Source organism: Pongo abelii, chromosome 7, assembly GCF_028885655.2.
Source record: "Pongo abelii isolate AG06213 chromosome 7, NHGRI_mPonAbe1-v2.0_pri, whole genome shotgun sequence".
In the NCBI taxonomy this organism is placed as follows: domain Eukaryota; kingdom Metazoa; phylum Chordata; class Mammalia; order Primates; family Hominidae; genus Pongo; species Pongo abelii.
In genome coordinates, this window is record NC_071992.2 from 110,654,402 (window position 1) to 110,676,044 (window position 21,643).

General features: G+C 40.0%; 1 protein-coding gene across 11 annotated transcripts in view; it reads left to right on the plus strand.

Annotated features, from left to right (window-relative positions):
* DPY19L4 (dpy-19 like 4) overlaps positions 1 to 21,643 on the plus strand; it is a 72,902-nt gene that overhangs the window by 40,986 nt on the left and 10,273 nt on the right. For 5 of the 11 annotated variants that reach the window (XM_009243929.4, XM_009243931.4, NM_001132612.1 and 2 more), the window contains 9 exon segments: positions 1,766 to 1,900; positions 5,208 to 5,339; positions 5,737 to 5,835; positions 6,660 to 6,733; positions 8,453 to 8,611; positions 10,446 to 10,565; positions 17,700 to 17,820; positions 20,398 to 20,454; positions 21,124 to 21,206. In XM_009243929.4, coding sequence (XP_009242204.3) covers positions 1,766 to 1,900; positions 5,208 to 5,339; positions 5,737 to 5,835; positions 6,660 to 6,733; positions 8,453 to 8,611; positions 10,446 to 10,565; positions 17,700 to 17,820; positions 20,398 to 20,454; positions 21,124 to 21,206 — 980 coding nt within the window. 11 annotated transcript variants of the gene reach the window in all.

The following is a 21,643-nucleotide window of genomic DNA, read 5'->3' on the forward strand; positions in this document are numbered from 1 at the left end:
GTTTGTGGTTGATTATTGAAACCTGTTTGATGTATCACATAAATCCTATGTGTAAAAAGTTCACACTACAGGCACAGTGAAAGTGAAGCCCTGTGAGACACAGCAAGCAAGGTCAGGGGTAGGCAAGACTGCACAGAACCTTGAAAATGCTCAGGGAAAGGAATAACTTTGCTAACTCTCCAGGTTGTGTTTGATACATAGTTCTATCTTTAAGACATTTTTACTGTATGCTCTTAGAGTAGTTTGAGAGTCAACTCTTGGAATTAACAATTTGTTTTAGTATGTTGTAGGTTTCCCCCAGAATCTCAGAAGTAATCTCCAAATGCCCAGTACGTTAATTAGGCTGGGTCTAGATTTGAGCCTCCATTGCTTTCTGGAACTGCTTTTTCTGGGGATGATCGTGTCTGGTTATTACAGTTCTGGTTGTTCCACATTAGAAGGCTTCCAGAACCCTTGCCCTGTGCATAGCTATGGTGACAGGAAGAGCAGAAGCTTATGTCAGAGCCCTTCTGTGCTTTGCAGTTGGTGTTATGTGCCCAACAGGTGGAAGTTTGCCATTTCTTACATTTGGTTCTCTGGTCTTAATCTTATTCAGGATGCTGGAAAATTATTTTATCTGCTGATGGCTGAGGTATTTCTGACTCTGGAATTTATCCTTGAGTATAGTCAGCTGAGTATGAAAGACTTAGTTTTAGAGAGCACAGTTCTTATCTTAGGTTCCTTGACTGACATTTATTGTCCTTCTGCTTCACTGTTCTTATCTGAACAAGGTCATTTGACACTACAGCCAGTGGAGGGATCCAGAATTTAAAAGTAGGTCCATAGAAGAAGGAGAGGCTGTTGTTGAATATGTTATGGGATTTGTCACAGACTTGGTAACTTGCTAAGGGATTACATGGGAGATGACATTTTGAAGGACAGAATTGACTTAGCCAGGCAGCTTTTCGGCAAGGGCAAGGACATCCCTTGTGTTTAGTATTTAGCAGAGGAAAACAGCTGAAAGTTTAATATGGCTGACAGTACAGGCATTGGGGAAAGATAACACTTCTGTTGACAGGAAATGAAAAAAGCAAAGACATGGGCTGTGGAATAGGCTGAGATGTAAGCAGACTATTTAAATGAAGTTCTTAGGAAAATAAGTTCTGAACCCTGATGAATACCAACATTTAAGTTATTTGGACAGAGAGAAGTTAACATAAATTGTTAACCAAGTATAAAGTCATTAACTTGCTAAATGAAAGGGTAATAAGAGCTGAAAGTTTCATAGAGATTGCAACTGCAGAAAGCAGCTACCACCACTAGGACTGAGGGAACAAAGGGAAAAATAGGAAATTATTAAAACTTGAAGCACCATGGAAGTGAAATGTTATTTTCACAGCAAAAGGAGTGGCCTCCACAATAACAAAAGCTCACCAGCCAGGTCTAGTAAATGCCACCCTTTCTTATATTTATTGCTTTACTTCTTTGGGGATGAAAGAAAATTATATTGAATTTTCTTTTTCTTCCCCTTTGTCTTCCTGAAATTCTCAATGTGATGTTGAACATTGAAGGACAAGTGGTTGATTTCTCTCAAGTGCCTTATTTGAGCTCTTGTCGTTTTTGTAAGGATTTAATAATAATTATGTGATTTAAAAACAAAGTTTCAATAATTATATAGCTTAAAGTTGAACGAGTTAACAGAGCTACAACTTTGAGGTAACAGTCTCATAGGCTTTTATTGTAATAAAGTTATTGATATTTAGTTTCTTTCATTTGTTTTCCCTAGAGGTTTTGCTACTTGTTGATGAGTGCTTCAACTTACACATTTATGATGATGTGGGAGTATAGCCACTATCTCCTGTTTCTTCAAGCAATATCTCTATTCCTGCTAGATATCTTTTCAGTGGAGCAAAGTGACAAGGTATTATGGCATTTTGAAATGGTGATTTTAAGAGAATAAATGTATTTATAGCATTGTATCTTAAAACCTCTCTTTTCTTCATCCATACACTCATATGGGAACCCCGATGCATACAATATTTAAGTTATTTGGACAGAGAGAAGTTAATGTAAATTGTTAACCAAGTATAACGTCACTAACTTGCTAAACGAAAGGGTGATATGAGCCTGAAAGTTTCATAGAGATCGCAACTGCAGAAAGCAGTTAACTGCTAGGGAAAAAGATGAAATTATTAAAATGTAGAAATGTAGAACAGGGACCTCACGGAGCTGATACTCAGACTTTTGAGCTCAGAAATATCAGCTTTGCTCAAAAGTAGGGCCCTTCAGAAATGGGACCCAGCCATCTGAGGATGTGGCTGTGGCTGGCTGGTCTTGGGTTTCTTGAGCTGGAAGATGTGATGAAGCTGGTTCTTGAAGTGTTGGAAAAACTGCAGCTGCATCCAGTGCTTCCATAGGAAGTAATTGCTCTGTTGGGGTGAAGAAGCATCCTTGAGGTGAGATCACAGGAACCTCAAGCCATCGGGAAGCAAGAGGAAGGAGCCAGGCTTGCACTTTCCCTCTAGCATTTCCTACTGGCAGAGCTTCATAGGGAACCAACAGGAAAAGCAGAAATGTAGACTGCAGAGTCCCAGGCCCAGCATTGCCAGGCAAAGGATAGAAAGGGGAGTTTGGAGCTAAGAGAGTTATTTGGTAACTGGCACGCATCTGTAGAACCAGAGCCCAAATCAAAAATAGAATGTAAGCCAGGTGTGGTGGCACATGCCTGTAGTCCCAGCTACTCAGGAGGCTAAGGCAGGAGGATTGCTTGAGCCCAGGAATTCAAGTCCAGCCTGGGCAACATAGTGAGACCCTATCCCTACAAAAAATTTTTAAAAATTAACTGGGTGGGGTGTGGGCTGAGGCGGGAGGATCACTTGACCAGCCTGAGCAACATGGTAAGATCCCACCTCTAAAAAATTAACAAAGGGAATAGATCATTACCAACACCCAGAAGACTCCATCATGCTCTCTCTCCCAGTCATTACTTCAACCCGCAACAGGGTAGCTACTGTTCTGACTTGTAACAGTGGTATCTTTTTTTTTTTTTTTGAGATGGAGTCTCACTCTGTTGCCCAGGCTGGAGTGCGGTGGCTCAATCTCAGCTCACTGCAACCTCTGCCTCCCAGCTTCAAGCGATTCTCCTGCCTTAGCCGCCTGAGTAGCTGGGATTACAGGCGCCTGCCACCATGCCCAGCTAGTTTTTGTATTTTTAGTAGAGACGAGGTTTCACCATGTTAGCCAGGCTGGTCTTGAACTCCTGACCTTGTGATCTGCCCGCCTTGGCCTCCCAAAGCTTTGGAATTACAGGTGTGAGCCACCGCACTTGGCCAAGGTATCTTTTTTTTTTTTTTTTTTTAAGTGGCTCTGGCTATTGACTGATTTTTTTTTCTGTCTTTTTGTTTGTTTTTTATTTTTGTTTATTTATTTTTACTTTTTTGGAGACAGGGTCTCACTCCGTCACCCAGGCTGGAGTGCAGTGACTCAGTCACGGCTCACTGCAACCTCCGCCTCCCAGGCTCAAGCAATCCTCCCACCTCAGCCTCCTGAGTAGCTGAGAATACAAGTGTGTGCCACCATGCCCGTCTGATTTTTCTTTTCTTTTTTTTTTTCTTTTTTTGAGACAGAGTCTTGCTCTGTCACCCAGGCTGGAGTGCAGTGGTGCGATCTCAGCTCACTGTATCCTCCGCCTCCCAGGTTCAAGTGATTCTCTTGCCTCAGCCTCCTGAGTAGCTGGGATTACAGGCATGCCCCACCACACCCGGCTAATTTTTGTTTGGATTTTTAGTAGAGAATGAGTTTCACCATGTTGGCCAGGTTGGTCTTGAACTCCTGGCCTCAAGTGATCCACTCTCTTTGGCCTCCCACAGTGCAGGGATTACAGGCATGAGCCACCGCGCCCAGCCCCAGGTGATTTTTCTATTTTTCATAGAGATGGGGTTTTGCCATGTTGCCCGGGCCAGGCTGGTCTAAAACTCCTGGGCTCAAGCCATCCTCCTGCCTCTGCCTCCCAACGTGCTGGGATTATAGATGTGAGCCACCGAGTCTGGCCTGTTTTTTAGCATATAACTATTTTCTGGGAGATCTTCTAATAAAACATTGCATTTAACTTTGTTATGCTCACTAGTTGGACCAAAAACAATACTTTACTCTGATGGTACATTTCATGGCAGTATATTTTCACTGGGTAGGTTTTGGGGGCTGCTGCTAAAAATTATGATTTTTGATTTATGTAATTTGAGGTTGCATAGATGAATTTGAATAACAGGGCAAACTAAGTGAAATTAAGAAGGTTCTTCCAGTCTGATTTAGACACTGATGCTTTTAAAGCTCTTTATTTCGTTTCCAGAGAGTTTTAAGAAAACAGTGATAAGGGCCAGGCGTGATGGCTCATGCCTGTAATCCCAGCACCTTGGGAGGCTGAGGCGGGCAGATCACAAGGTGAGGAGATCGAGACCATCCTGGCTAACACGGTGAAACTCCGTCTCTACTAAAAATACAAAAAAATTAGCCGGGCGTGGTGGTGACACCTGTAGTCCCAGCTACTTGGGAGGCTGAGGCAGGAGAATGGCGTGAACCCGGGAGGCAGAGCTTGCAGTGAGCCGAGATCACGCCACTGCACTCCAGCCTGGGCGACAGAGCGAGACTCTGTCTCAAAAAAAAAAAAAAAAAAAAGAAAACAGTGATAAGTTCATTACACACTATTTTATATATATATATTTATATATGTGTGTGTGTGTGTGTGTGTGTGTGTGTGTATATATATATATATATTTTTTTTTTTTTTTTGTCCTGAGACAGAGTCTTGCTCTGTTGCCCAGGCTGGAGTGCAGTGGTGTGATTTTGGCTCACTGCAACCTCCACTTACCGGGTTAAGTGATTCTCGTGCCTTAGCCTCCCGAGTGGCTGGGATTACAGGTTCCAGCCACCATGCCCAGCTAATTTTTTTTGTTTTTAATAGAGATGGGTTTCACCATGTTGGCCAGGCTTGTCTCGAACTCCTGACCTCAATGATCCATCCACTTTGGCCACCAAAAGTGCTGGGATTTCAGATGTGAGCCACCATGCCTGGCCAACATTAAAAATATTGATTGAACATTTGCATAATACTTTCCTAAATTATAGTAGAGCATTAACTGTATAATTATAGTTAAATCTATATAAAACAAATGAAAATATGTATGGTAAAATATAACTTATTCTCACTTATTTTATTTTTGTCACAACAGGTTTATGAAGTTTATAAAATCTACATATTTTCCCTCTTTCTGGGATATTTACTACAGTTTGAGAATCCAGCTTTGTTGGTATCTCCTTTATTAAGTTTAGTAGCAGCCTTAATGCTAGCTAAGTGCCTTCAGGTAATTAGAATTCTCTTTTTATTGTTCTTATTTTGATTTTTTTTTTTTTTAAATGGAGTCTCACTCTGTTGCCCAGGCTGGAGTACATCTCAGCTCACTGCATCCTCTGCCTCCCGGGTTCAAGTGTTTCTCCTGCCTCAGCCTCCCAAGTAGCTGGGATTACAAGCATGCACCACCACACCCAGCTAATTTTTGTATTTTTAATAGAGACCGGGTTTCACCGTTTTGGCCAGGCTGGTGTCAAATTCCCGACCTCAAGTGATCCCCTATCCTTGGTCTCCCAAAGTGCTGGGATTACAAGCCTGAGCCACTGTGCTCGGCCATTCTTATGATTACTTTTTAAATTGTTAATTTTTTAACACCTCACTTCTTTGTTCATATGATTTTTCCTCTACAGCTGAATGTGAAGAAAGGAAGTTTTGTAGCTAAAATAATAAAAGTGATTAATTTTTACTTGGTGTGTACTCTGACAATAACATTGAATATTATAATGAAGGTAAGTAACTCTCTGGGATTCATATAGTAAAATGAAATGAATAATGAAATATATTGGACTAAATTTTAATGAGAATAACGAGATAGCACGTAATAGAGTTTGAACAGTATAATTTTGAGTTAAACAACAATCATAACTAGCATATTGGGTGAGAAAGTAGGATTCTGATTCTTTTCTGTATATAGTTAAAAAGAAAAAGGGAATGCATATTTTTCATTAAGTTAAAAATGTCATCATTACCCAGTTAACATTAAGCAATATATGGAATAAAGTGAGACAAATGAAAAGTGTTTAGAAGAGTGGGTGAGTTACTTGAGCCTGGTGGGATAAGGTTGAAATGTTCTTGATCACCTGAGGTCAGGAGTTTGGGGCCAGCTTGGCCAACGTGGTGAAACCTCGTCTCTACTAAAAATACAAAAAAATTAGCTGGGCGTGGTGGTGAGTGCCTGTAATCCCAGCTATTTGGGAGGCTGAGGCAGGAGAATTGCTTGAACCCTGGAGGCAGAGGTTGCAGTGAGTCAAGATCGTGCCATTGCACTCCAGCCTGGGCAACAAGAGTGAAACTCTGTCTCAAAAAAACAAAAAAAAAAAAAAAAAGAAAAAAGAAATGTTCTTACTACCCCATTGTAGTTTATGCTTCAGCATAAGGTCATGGGATTGATTTATGTCAGTAAATCTCCTTGTTTCATAGTCATACCATATATTATTTATTCATATTTTTGTTTTGTAGTCTTGTTGTGTTTTCTGTCTCTTGTATTGGGAAAAGCATGTGTTTGTAAGCATAGCTAATATTTCTTTGTTTAACTGGTGTTTTTCTCTTCTAGATGTTTGTCCCACACAAAGAAAATGGGCACATGCTGAAATTCCTTGAAGTAAAATTTGGACTAAATATGACCAAGTAAGTTTTAGATTATGTAAGTTTACCTAAATCGATACCACTTAGACAATAAAGATAAAAAATACTCAATGGCTGGGCATAGTGGCTCACATCTGTAATCCCAGCACTTCAGGAGGCCGAGGTGGGTGGATTGTGACCACTTGAGTCCAGGAGTTTGAGACCAGCCTGGGCAACATGGCAAAACCTCATTTCTAAAAAAAAAACAACCAGCCAACCAAACAAAAAAACAAAAAAAATTAGCTGGGTGTGGTGGTGCATTGCCTGTGGTCCCAGCTATTCAGGAAGCTGAGGTGGGAGGACCACCTGAGCCTGGGAGGTGGGGGTCACAGTGAGCCAAGATCGTGCCAGTGCACCCCAGCCTGGGCAACAGTGAGACCCTCTCTTAAAAAAAAAAAAAAATACCACTTAGAATGTGTTTGCCATATTGTTAAATTTTAACATTTTGTTCTAAACCCAGTGATTTGAAGTAGACATTCTCAGTCTATCAGTGAGCACTCCTGAACAGCACTCCATCTCTAACATCTTTTCCCACGGCTAGGGATTGAGGATTGGAGTTTAGAGATGGATGAGAAATGAGGACGCAGATAAACATATATACAACCAGGAGTCTTTTTTTTTTTTTTTTTTTTTTTTTTTGGAGACGGAGTCTTACTCTGTTGCCCAGGCTGGAGTGCAGTGGCACGATCTCGGCTCACTGCAAGTTCCGCCTCCCGGGTTCATGCCATTCTCCTGCCTCAGCCTCCCGAGTAGCTGGGACTACAGGCGCCCGCTACCATGCCCGGCTAATTTTTTGTATTTTTAGTAGAGATGGGGTTTCACTGTGTTAGCCAGGATGGCCTCGATCTCCTGACCTCGTGATCTGCCCGCCTCGGCCTCCCAAAGTGCTGGGATTACAGGCGTGAGCCACCTCACCCGGCTCAACCGGGAGTCTTGTTGATCATACTTAGAGTCGAAAAATGTTTATCCTGATTCATACTGCTCAAAAGGTTTACATTTCAAATTTTATGATTTATCTTAATAAGTAGGTATCTCTGTTTTAAATGGGTCCTAGTTGAATTACATTTGTCAATATACAGTAGGTCTATCCAATAATAATATGTGAACCACTTATGTAATTGTAATTTTCTAGTAGCCATATTTTAAAAAATACAAAGAAACAAATGAAATTAATTTTAATATATTTTCTCTAATATATAAAAATAATTTGTAAACAATGTAAAAATTATTAAGGAGATATTTTGTTTTTCAAATCATTATTTCGCTCTTTTTTTCTTCAAAATCCTGGGTGTATTTTGTACTTAAAGTATGTCTCAATTTGAATTGGCCACATTTCAGCTGTTTAAAAACTGCATGTCTCTAGTAGCTACCAAATTCAACAATGTATTTGTAGAGGTTAGCCGGCTGAATTGTTTGTTGTCTTCTAGATAAAGATAGAAACCAAAATTCCCTAAAAGCTATTTGGACTTTAGAGATGGTCACGTTACTTGGTAATAAAAAGCAGCAGTTTTACATTTATTAGAGCAGTTTTGGTGAGAGCACATGCTTTGTTTACTAATATGATACTATTGTCTTCATTTATAAAGGATAGTACCTTGCTAATATAAGTAAACGGGTTTAGGAAATGTGTTTTTTCTCAGTTTTTGCTGATATTAAAAAAATACTTCTGTGTTCAGTTTAAAACGTCTATGAATTTAATATCGTGCTTTTTGTCTTCTATAGGAATTTTACAATGAATTGGCTCCTCTGTCAAGAATCCCTGCAGGCACCATCTCAAGATTTTTTTCTGCGATTGACACAGTCTTCTTTATTACCTTTCTATATTCTAGTGTTAATTATTTGTTTTCTTTCTATGTTGCAAGTTATTTTTAGGAGGATTAAGTAAGTACCTATGAGAATCAATCGTATTACTAACATACATTATGGAAATATATAAAATACTTATTTTTAATATTCTTCCAATATTTTTATATTTGTTTTAGAGCTTCTAATTCCATTCTCTTTTCATTGACATGGAAAATATCATTATAAGATGTGTTGGCCAGGTGCGGTGGCTCATGCCTATAGTCCCAGCACTTTGGGAGGCCGAAGCGGGCAGATAGCAAGGTCGGGAGTTTGAGACCAGCCAGGTCAATATGGTGAAACCCCATCTCTACTAAAAGTACATAAATTAGCTGGGCGTGATGGCACGTGCCTGTAATCCCAGCTACTCGGGAGGCTGAGGCAGGAGAATCGCTTGAACCGGGGAGGCAGAGGTTGTGAGCCGAGATTGCACCACTGCACTCCAGCCTGGGCGACAGAGTGAGACTTCCTCCCAAAATAAAAAATAAAAAAAAATACAAAAAGTTGTATTGACCAGAAAAATTTAAACTTAGTTTTTTCGTTTTTTGGTTTTTTTTTTTTTGAAACGGAGTCTCGCTCTTGTTCCCCAGGCTGGAGTGCAGTGGCACGATCTCGGCTCACCACAACCTCCGCCTCCCAGGTTCAAGCGATTCTCCTACCTCAGCCTCCCGAGTAGCTGGGATTACAGGCATGTGCTGCCACGCCCAGCTAATTTTGTATTTTTAGTAGAGATGGGGTTTCTCCATGTTGGTCAGGTTAGTCTCAAACTCCCCACCGTGCTCAGCCCTAAACTGAGTTTTATACATCTAAATAGGTAATGTCCAGATTTAATATAGTTAGAGACTTCATATATAACTGATATTTAAATAATCAGTTAAACTTTTACAGACTGATTCACTAATTTATACAAATTTTTACTTAATGTAAGAATAATTTCTTCTATTTAACTTAAATGAAGTTAGCAGTATAAGTAATTTTAAATTATAAAGTTTGAGGCCAGGTGCAGTGGCTTATGCCTATAATTCCAACACTTTGAGAGGCTGACGCAGGAGGATTGCTTGAGGCCAGGAGTTCAAGACCAGCCTGGGCAACATAGTGAGACCCCTATCTCTTAAAGAAAAAGAAAAAAAAAAACTATAAAGTTTGACTAACCTTTGATGTTTTTATCATGTTTGAAATGTGGTTGTGTATAATTTCTTCATTTTAAGAATTTAGTTATTCAAATTATGATTTAACTATATTAATTTAGCAATTGCTAGTTGATTCATAATTGATCTTGGAAGAAGAACCTACAAATCTTTATTATTCTTTTCTTTTTTGTTTTCTTTTGAGACAGAGTCTTACTCTGTCACTCAGGCTGGAGTGCAGTGGCGTGATCTTGGCTCACTGCAACCTCTACCTCCCAGGTTCAAGTGATTCTCTTGCCTCAACCTCCGGAGTAGCTGAGATTACAGGCATGTGCCACCATACCTGGCTAATTTTTATATTTTAGTAGAGATGGGGTTTCATCATGTTGGCCAGGCTGGTCTCGAACTCTTGACCTCAAGTGATCCGCCCACCTTGGCCTCCCAAAGTTCTGGGATTACAGGCGTAAGTCACTGTCCCTAACCCTTTTTTATTTTTCTGAAAATTCATGTTTAGTCTTCATAGAGTTTGTTGTCTTCAAGTTCTAAAAGCCATTTGCAGAAACTTAGAGATATATGTTAGGTATTTAACTAGCAGAATATACTTTCAAATTTTAAAGATCACCTATATTTCTTGTTATGACGAAATATAAAATTTTAGGTAGTCCTTCAAAGATGATAAACAATGTATCTTTGGTTTTTTACAAATATATTTTCAAAGTATTAAAAAATACATTTTCCTTTTGTAGTGGTAAGTCCTTGAAGGAAACTGTTACTCTTGAAGATGGACGAATTGGAGAAAGACCAGAAATAATTTATCATGTAATTCACACTATTTTATTGGGTTCTCTTGCAATGGTTATAGAAGGGTAAGTGTACTTTATTTGATCCCTTTGTTTTTACAAAGATTGTTGGCTGAGTGTGGTGACTCATGCCTGTAATCCCAGCACTTTGGGAGGCCAAGGCGGGTGGCTCACCTGAGTTCAGGAGTTTGAGACAGTGTGACCAACGTGGTGAGACTCCGTCTCTACTAAAAATACAAAAATTAGCTGGGTGTGGTAGTGTGCGCCTGTAGTCCCAGCTACTGGGGAGGCTGAGGTGGCAGGATCTCTTGAACCTGGGAGGCAGAAGTTGCAATGAGCCGAGATTGCGCCACTGCACTCTAGTCTGAGCGACAGAGCAAGACTCCGTCTCAAAAAAAAAGTCAGAAAACCCACAAAGATTGTCTTTTTTTTTTTTTAGAATCTCGCTCTGTCACCCAGGCTGGAGTGCAGTGGTGCAATCTCAGCTCACTGCAACCTCCACCTCCCAGGTTCAAGCAATTCTCCTGTCTCAGCCTCCTAAGTAGCCGGGATTACAGGCGCGTGCCACCGCACCTGGCTAATTTTTTTGTATTTTTAGTAGAGACAGGGTTTCACCACATTGGTCAGGCTGGTCTTGAACTCCTCACCTCGTGATCTGCCCACCTTGGCCTCCCGAAGTGTTGGGATTACAGGCGTGAGCCACTGCGCCCAGCAAAGATCGTCTTTTTTAATGGTAATAAGTAGATACATCCAAGAATACATTCATAAAACTTCATAAAAACTCAAAACCTATAAACTTTCTTAATTTATCTGGAGTTTGCAAAGGTGTTTATATTATAATGAACTGACATTTACTTATTCATTCATTTATTAAAAAACTATTGAACATATTCCAAGTTCTAGGCATTGTGCTAGGTGCTAAAGGTACCTCAATAAGCAATAGTGGAACAGACAGTCTCTAACCTTATTTAACTTATGGCCTAATGGAGGTGACAGATGTCAATCATACAAAAATAAAATTACAACTTTGGTAAGTGAAGGAGATGTACATGGTGCCATAAGAACATATAAAACAGAATTTGACTTAAAGATATCAAAAAAGTTCTCTAAGGAAAAAGTGCCTGCGACCTGAAGGGTGAGTAGGTGAACCAAAGAGGCAAGAGTACTGCAGGTAGAGGGAATGGCATATGCCCAGGCCTGGGCAGGAAGGATCATGGCACCTTGTTGGCAGGAGGAAAAGGAGCTCAGTCTGGCTGAAGCACAGGGAGCATGTGGCAGGCTTTGTTGAGGACTTTGGAGTTTTCCCTTTTATCCTTTCCTTACCTTATTTCTTTTATTGTCTTTCAATGGCAAATGACATTTACAAAATATATATATAGGGCCCCATTTAATGTTCAATAAGGTAGAATTTTTATATTTCACTTGCTTGATCATTTTAGTGTTCTGTATACCTTAAATTTGTTAAGACAAAATAGGTATTCACATATTAATATTTAGATAAGTTATGTAATAATTTTTTAGGGAGTTTGAATCCTTGAAACATATCTTGCACTATTTATTTTTAAGTCTTTAGTTTTTAAACTTCCCTTGTTCCTGCTTTTATAGAAAATCATGCCATCTTGTTAACAAACTTTATTAAAATGTATTCATTCAGCACAAGTTTTTAGTTTTTTCATACTCTTTTAGCAATAGTGGGAGATATAGCTATATACATGATAGGATCCCCCTTCCTCAGAAGCACACAGTCTAGGAATGTGTGCTTGGTCAGAATGCAATGGTCAGAAATTCCTAAGACCATCCTTCTGTCACCAACTGCAAGTTTGGGAGTCCCCCAAACTACCCTCAGGCTTGATAACTAACAAGGACTCACAGAACTTAGGAAAGTCATACTCAAGTTACAGTTGGTTACAGTGAAAAGACACAGATTAAAATCAGCAGAGGAAAGAGACCCATAGGACAAGGTCCAGGAGACACCAAAGCACAGAACTACCATTTGTTCCCTCCCAGTGGAATCGTGCAGACAGCACCTGTTTTCCTCTCAGAAACGATGTGTGACAGTACACACGGAGTACTGTCAATCAGGGAAGCTCACCCATGCTTTGTGTTTAGGGTTTGTATTGGGGCTCAGTCATATATATGTGGTTGACCACCTGTGTGGCTGACCTTAGCCTTCAGCCCTTCACAGGTTGAACTGACACCACATGTTCCAAGGCTCCCACCATAAATCACACTGTTAGCATAGACTCTTATGCATGATCCAAAGGACCCAGGCAAATGAAGATGCTCTTATCAGGCAAGAGGTTACCTCCTAGGAGTTGAGGGCAAAGGCCAAATCTCTTTTTAGGCAAGGTTAATCCTTTACTGCACAATAAATAAGATGCATGGGAATAAATTTCATAAAAGGCAATATATGAGGCCAGGCATGGTGGCTCCTGCCTGTAATCCGAGCATTTTGGGGGCCCGAGGCGAGCGGATCACTTGAGGTCAGGAGTTTGAAACCAGCCTGGCCAACATGGTGAAACCCCATCTTTATTAAAAATACAGAAAAATTAGCTGGGTGTGGTGGCAGGCACCTGTAATCCCAGCTACTTGGGAGGCTAAGGCAGGAGAATCACTTGAACCCGGGAGGCGGAGATTGCAGTGAGCCAAGATCGTGCCACTGCACTCCAACCTGGGCGACAGGGTGAGACTCCGTATCAAAAAAAAAAAGGCAATATATGAAACCCTTTGCATATTAAAGTTAATTATTCTTAAGTTGTAATTCATATAGGAGCATCTTATCTTTCTTTAATAGATGAAAGAAGAAAATGTTACCATCTTTAGAAGTTTGGAGCTTTAAATTCTTCAATTAGGTTACTTGTGTACAAACTGAATGTTTAATAGAATTGAAGATTATTATATTTAAGTTTTTGTTTTTTGTTTTTGTTTTTTGAGACAGAGTCTTTGTCACCCAGGCTGGAGTGTAGTGGCGCGATCTCGGCTCACTGCAACCTCTGCCTCCCAGTTCAAGCGATTCTCCTGCCTCAGCCTCCCAAGTAGCTGGGATTACAGGCATGTGCCACCACGCCCGGCTGATTTTGTATTTTGAGTAGAGATGGGGTTTCTTCATGTTGGTCAGGCTGGTCTTGAACTCTTGACCTCAGGTGATCCGCCTGACTCAGCCTCCCAAAGTGCTAGGATTACAGGCATGAGCCACTGCGCCTGGCCTTGTTTTTGTGTTTTTGAGAGACAGGCTGGGTGTGGTGGCTTATGCCTATAATCCCAGCAATTTGGGAGATGGAGGCAGATGATCACTTGAGCCCAAGAGTTTGAAACCAACCTGGGCAACATAGCAAGACCCCATCTCTACAAAAAAAAAAAAAAGCCAGGCATGGTGGCATGCATCTGTGGTCCTAGCCACTATGGGGGCTGAGGTGGATGGATTGCTTCAGCCTGGGAGTTCAAGGCCACAGTGAGCCATGATCACGCCATTGCACTCCAGTCTGGGTAACAGAGTGAGGCTGTGTCTTTAGTTAAAAAAAAAAAAAAAAAAAGACAGGGTCTCGTTCTGTCGCCCAGACTGGAGTGCGGTGGTGCCATCGCGGCTCACTGTGCTCTCGAACTCCCAGGCTCAAGCAATGCTCCCACGATATCCTTCCAACTAGCTGGGACCACAGACTGGTGTCACCATGCCTGGCTAATATTTTTGAAAGTTTTTGTAGAGATGAGGTCTCACCATGTTGCCCAGGCTGGTCTTGAACTCCTGGGCTCAAGCCATCCTCCCACCTCAACCTCCCAAAGTGTTGGGATTATAGGCATGAGCCCCTGTGCCCAGCTACATTTAAGTTTTTTTAAAATTATGATAAAAAAGTACATAACATAAAATCTACCATCTTAATGTTTTTTAAGTATACAATTCAGCAGTGTTTAGTATATTCACACATTGTTGTACAACAGATCTGCAGTATATTCACACATTGTTGTACAACAGATCTGCAGAACATTTTCATCTTGTAAATCTAAAACTGTATATCAATGAACAACTCTCGTTTTTTTCCCTACCCTCAACCTCTAATAATCACCATTTTACTTTCCACTTCTTTCTTTTTTTTTTTTTTTTTTGAGACGGAGTTTCACCTTATTGCCCAGGCTGGAGTGCAATGCTGTGATCTTGGCTCACCGCAGCCTCCACCTCCTGGATTCAAGCGATTCTCCTGCCTCAGCCTCCTGAGTAGCTGGGATTACAGGCATGCACCACCATGCCCAGCTAATTTTGTATTTTTAGTAAAGATGGGGTTTCTCCATGTTGGTCAGGCTGGACTCAAACTCCCAACCTCAGGTGATCTGCCCGCCTCGGCCTCCCAAAGTGCTGGGATTACAGCCATGAGCCACCGCGCCCAGCCTTTATTTTCCATTTCTATGAATTTGTTTACTTTAGATACCTCATGTAAGTGGAATCCTATAGTGTTTATCTTTTTGTGACTGGCTTATTTCACTTAATGTCACGTCATCCAATTTCATCTATGTTGTAAGATGACAGGATTTTCTTCTTTTTCAAGGCTAAAAAATATTTCTCTGTGGATACAAGGGGTCTTCAAAAAGTTCGTGAAAAATGCATATTGTGAAAAAACTATGCATATATTCCAATTTTTTTGTGTGCCAAAACCATTGTGCCCCTAGATCAGCTGCAAACAAGAGCAGAGCTTTCTTTTTTTTTTTTTGAGACAGGGTCCTGTTCTCTTGCCCAGGCTGGAGTACAGTGGCGCCATCTCGACTCACTGTAACCTCCACCTCCCAGGTTCAAGCTATTCTCCTGCCTCAGCCTCCAGAGTAGCTGGGATTACAGGCATGTGCCACCACGCCTGGCTAAATTTTGTATTTTTATTAGAGATGGGGTTTCACCATGTTGGCCAGGCTGGTCTTGAACTCCTGACCTCAGGTGTTCCACCCGCCTCAGCCTCCCAAAGTGCTGGGATTACAGGTGTGAGCCACTGCACCCAGCCTTTTAATTTTTAAAAATTAAAAAAAGAAATTCTTTTGTAGAGACAGGGTCTAATTGTGTTGCCCAGGCTAGTCGTGAACATCTGGCTTCAAATGATCCTACTGTCTTGGCCTCCCAAAGTGTTGGGATGACAGGCATGTGCCACTGTACCCAGCCTGGATATTTGTTTATTTTCTCCATTCCATGGCTTGGCTGTTTTATAAAACCACAGAGGTTAACATTTATACTCTAGGTCCAGATTCTTCCAGTCTCTTCTGAGTTTGACACCAGGGAATATATCATAGAAAGGTCTGGTTGTTCTCCTTAGTATTTATTACAAAAGTTGTCCCTTGAAATGTTATTTTTTTTCTTGATAATCTATACTAAGCACTGATATCTATTAATTTTTCTAAACTTTTCCTCTTCCATTTTTAGCAGTTAGCATCTCCTACGGAGATGCTAACTCCTTTTGTTTTCTTTAAAATCTGCAACATAAAGTAATGTATTTTCTTCTAATGATACAAGTTAATTTTTTCTGTACACCTGGATTTTTAATCTTTTTAATGTAAGAGTTCAATTTTTAAATCTTTCTTTTTTTTTTTTTTGAGATGGAGTCTCGCTGTGTTGCCCAAGCTGGAGTGCAGTGGCACAATCTTGGCTCACTGCAAGCTCCGCCTCCCGGGTTCACGCCATTCTCCTGCCTCAGCCTCCCGAGTAGCTGGGACTACAGGCGCCCGCCACCACACCCGGCTAATTTTTTGTATTTTTAGTAGAGACGGGGTTTCCCCATGTTGCCCAGGCTGGTCTGAAACTCCTGACCTCAGGTGATCCACCGCCTCGGCCTCGCAATTTGCTGGGATTACAGGCGAGAGCCACCGCACGTGGCCAGATTTTTGTATTTTTAGTAGAGACAGGGTTTCACCATGTTGGCCAGGATGGTCTCAAACTGCTGACCTCAGGTGATCTGCCCATCTCAGCCTCCCAAAGTCCTGGGATTACAGGTCTGAGCCACTGCGCCCAGCCCCAGCTGTTATTTTTGCTTGTGCCATGTATCTACTTTAAAAAAAAAAAAAAAAAAAGCAAAAATTAGGGTAACATTACACATGAAATTTTGCATTTTGCTTTTTTGTTTTTTATAATGATTTATTTAATCAATACCTATTGAAGAACAGAAGTTTTTGTTGTTGTTTTTCCAATTTTCTTGCTAGTAAAACAAAATGCTATAGTTAAAAGTCTTGTGTGTGGCCAGGTGCGGTGGCTCATGCCTGTAATCCCAGCACTTTGGGAGGCCAAGGCGGGTGGATCACTTGAGGTCAGGAATTTGAGACCAGCCTGGCCAACATGGTGAAACCTGGTCTCTACTAGAAATGCAGAAATTAGCTGGGCGTGGTGGCGTGTGCCTGTAATTCCAGCTACTTGGGAGGCTGAGGCAGGAGAATCACTTGAACCCAGAAGGCGGGGGTTGCAGTGAGCCAAGATCACAACCACTGTACTCTAGCCTGGGCGACAGTGAGACTCTGCTTCAAAAAAAAAAAAAAAAAACCCCTCATATGTCTATCTTTATACTCTTATGCTAATATAGTTTTAGGCTACATTAATAGAAATGGCATTGCCTATCTTGCCTATCTTAGAGTTTTTTTGTTTTTGTTTTTGTTTTTTTAAGACAGAGTCTTGCTTTTCACCCAGGCTGGAGTACAGTGGTGCGATCTCAGCTCACTGCAATCTCTGCCTCCCAGGCTTAGATGATCCTCCTGCCTCAGCCTCCCAAGTAGCTGGGACCACAGGCATGTGTCACCATGCCTGGCTAATTTTTGTAGTTTTGTTAGAGACGGAGTTTCACTGTGTTGCCCAGGCTGGTCCCAAACTCCTGGCCTCAAGTGATCCACCCACCTCAGCCTCCCAAAGTTCTGGGATTACAGGCATAAGCCACCACTCCCAGTCCACCAAATTGCCTTCTGAAAAAGCTCTCATAGCTTATATTCTCTCCAAGAATACAATTTTCCTGCATCCTCATCAGTATTAATGCTTTTATTTTATCCTAATTTGCTAGCCCACATGTCTGCTTGATTTTTTAAAAACTGGATAACAATCTGTTGCTGAAAATTAGAGGCTAAACTTTTTCACTGTCCCTTAACATTTTGGTATTTTCGTGAGTAGTAGGAAAGAGCTCAGAGAAGAGAAATTAGATAATAATGATGTTCACAGGATGTCTCATGTATGACTCCATTTGTGTTTTCTAGCTTGAAGTACATCTGGATTCCTTATGTGTGCATGTTAGCAGCATTTGGTGTATGTTCTCCCGAACTTTGGATGACACTTTTCAAGTGGCTTCGATTAAGAACTGTACACCCAATATTGTTGGTGAGTCATTATTTTGCGTTAAGTATTTGTTTCTCTTCTAATTATATAAAATCAAATGCTAATAATGGAAACTACATTGAATACAATTGAAATAGCATGAGTAAATTACATGATGACTTACAGGTAGAAAAACAGATCCTGTGCAAAACATTTTTAAAAATAATTTCTGGGCCAGACACGGTGGCTCACGCTTGTAATCCAAGCACTTTGGGAGGCTGAAGTGGGTGGATCACTTGAGGCCAGGAATTCGAGACCAGCCTGGCCAACATGGTAAAACCCTGTCTCTACTTAAAATACAAAAAAAATTAGCTGGGCATGGTGGCGCATGCCTGTAGTCCCAGCTACTCGAGAGGCTGAGAATTGAGAATTGCTTGAACCCAGGAGGCAGAGGTTGCAGTGAGCCAAAATCGCACCACTGCACTCCAGCCTGGGCAACAGAGCAAGACTTTGTCTCAAAAAAAAAAAAAAATTCTGATTATCAAAGTAATGCATTTTAATGCATACAACTTAAAAAATAAAAGATAAAAATGTACGTGAATCAGTAATGTGAGAGGTCATCAAGAATTAATTTTTATGATATCTTTCTTGGTTTGATTTAGAACTATGGTATATTTTCTATGTGAATGGAACATTACATTCTGCCTGCTATGTGCTTGGGATACAAAGATAATTATAGCGCAGTTAATTTCATCAAGTGGATTATAATCCCTGGGTGTAAAAACAGATAATAAGAATTTGGCCCTCTGTCCCCTGCTCCCTCCACTTCCACTTTCTTCAACCTGCCAGCTCTTCCTTCTCTCCCTGTCCTGCCTCCTAAAAAACAAAAAGAAGTTTTCATAGGGTGCTATTAGAACATAGGGAAGGGCTACTTAATTCTGTTTTTCTTTTTCTTTTCTTTTTTTTTTTTTAGGGACTCAAATAAGGCTTTCCCATCTGAGATTGGAAATATATTTAGTTATTAGGCAAATGAAGGGGAAAGAAAGGATATTCCTGATAGAAGGAATAGACACAGAAGTGGGCAAAGAACATGATGTAATCAAAGGGACTGGGAAAAAAGCACAATATATTTAGTTTTCTTGGCACATAAAGTGTGAGGCAGGTAGGGGTAGTCAAGAAATGAGACTGGATACGTGGAGGAAGGTGAGGCCATGGGGTCCCTGGGGGTCATGCTGCGGAGCTGGCTCTCATGCTGTCAGCAGTGGGAAGGAATTGGGATGTGTATGCCTCATGGAAAGTAAGAGAGTCAGACTTACATTTTCTGTTTGCTCACTCTTACAATTCTGTGAAGGATAGTCCTACAGGCAACAGACTTCAGTCACAGAGGAGGCCAGAGTGGCTAGAAGTAATTGAAGCTTCAATTTATTGAATGTTCACTATGTCAGGTACTGTTTGAAGCATTTCACATGCTATTTAATCCTAGATTTTCTCTGTTTTATAGATAAAAAACAAAACAAAACAAGGCTTTAATTGTTTAAATAACTTGCTTGAGATTACCAAGTTTGTAAGTATGGAAATCATGATTCACACCCAGGATTTTCTTTTTTCTTTTTTTTTTTTTCTTTTTGAGACAGAGTCTCACTGTGTCTCCCAGGCTGGAGTGCAGTGGCACAGTCATAGTTCACTTTAGCCTTAAACTCCTGGGCTTAAGCAATCCTCCTGCCTCATCCTCCTGAGTAGCTGGGACTTCAGGCACACGCCACCATGCCCAGCTAATTAAAACTCTTTTTTTTGTAGAGACAGGGTCTCACTATGTTGCCCAGGCTGGTCTCAAACTCCTGGACTCAAGCAATCCTCCCACCTTGGCCCCCAAGTTCTGGAATTATAGGTGTGAGCTACCGCACCCAGCCATGCCCAGGTTTTTCTGACTCAAAAGCCCATTTGATTAATAGTATGCCAGACTGGAATGAAAAGAGTAGTTAGAAGATCAGTAAGCCTCACTGCTTATTAAGTATGGGGAAATGAGGAAGAGGGAGATATCTTAGATGTTTCCTGGGTTTCTGGTTGGTATGACTGGATCACAGGGTCACTAAAAGACATGGGAGAGTAGGCAGAGCAGGTTTTATTATAGCAGGACGATGATACGTTATCTTTAATAATACTCATGTTGTATTTTGCCAGTCTTATTTCGAGGAGAGTTTATGTATTCTTATTTTAACAGACTAGTATACTGATGTATATTAGCTATTTTTCTTGTGTTAATTCATTGTTTTTTTTTGTTGTTAGCTTTTCATGTAGTAGTGTACTATCCTTTGTAAGATCTGTATAACATAAATTTCTGGCAAATTTTTCAAATATCTACTTGCCATTTGAAATATTATGAGCATTACCTTTTTAATTTTCTGCCTTAAATTTTTATAGTAAATGTTTATGTCTCACTTTACTTCCAGCTTATTATCTTTGAAAGTCATTAATTTTCACCCATCTCATTCTGTGAACTAGGTTCTATGTTGACTTCATTTTTTTTGGAATTTGTATAACTATAGAGATATATGATTGGTCATAGAATCAGTATCTATTACCTCTAACATGTATTCTGAAATGTATTTATCTGTAATCCTTTTTGCTTTAATATTTTAGGCTCTTATTCTGAGCATGGCTGTGCCTACTATAATAGGTCTCAGCTTATGGAAAGAGGTAAAAAAATTAGATTTTTATATTAATAAGATGTACTTTATCTACAAAGGTAGTGATAAATTTATATGTGTGGGTAGGAAACATGTTGAGACACTATCCTAACAAAATAAAATGTAACATTCTTAGTAATGCCTAATTTTTTTTGTTATTAGGAACATTGCAGAAGAGCTAAAACGTTTCTAGAATGCCACCTGATGCCATTTTCTGCAGTCTAATGCTAGTGTTAATTCAGTTTATAATTGGCAAAGGAAATTGCTGAGTAAATAGGAATTAATATTAAAACATGTTTTGGTAACTCCAAAACTTTATCATCTATGAAATGATATAAATTCTGCAAATTATTGGACCTGAAAATTTATTTATTTATTTACTATGTGTGTGCCTGAAACATGATCAATTTATTATTGTTTGGTAATGATAAAATTATTTATTGAGTCAAAGCAGTGAATTAACCATAAAATAGATGATTTGGATTGAGAAAAATAAGCAGGCCATTGAAGGAAAGCAAAGAGATCCATCATGACATTTTTTCCATGCAAACGGTGTTGTAATATCATTTGCCTTAAGTTAGTCTGTTAGTCTTTTGAAATACTGTGGAACAGTTTTAAACTTTCTAATTACTGACATACATCTTTTGGGGATTTTTTTTTTTTTTTTTTTGCGTTTTAGTTTTTTCCCAGATTAATGACAGAATTAATGGAACTACAGGAATTCTATGACCCAGATACAGTGGAACTTATGACCTGGATAAAGTAAGGATTGAAGTGCCCAAGACTATTATTAAGCTATTAATTAATCACTGCATGCTATCTAATGAATTCATAGGAAATAATAAATTAATACTTCTCCAAATTTTTTCATAAAACTCAGGAGTTTTAGGGATATTTAGATTTTGGTTGGACTTAGTGATTCTAATTTTCCACTCATCTCCATGGGCTTGAAAATATAGCATTGGTCGGTATGAGATTTGAAACTGCCATTGTCAAACACTTAGAAATATGGGATAAAAAAGAAGAGATATCCTTTTATTTAGATACTCAAGAGGATGCTTATTTTGCCCTGTGTTGGAAGTGAATTGTCAGTGGATTATTAGTTTTGATAACCAGGGGTTTTAGATTTTAATGCCCACACAGGACAGGAGATGTGGTCTTAGGCCTATGGAAGCAGGGAATTGGAATTGAGAACCCCC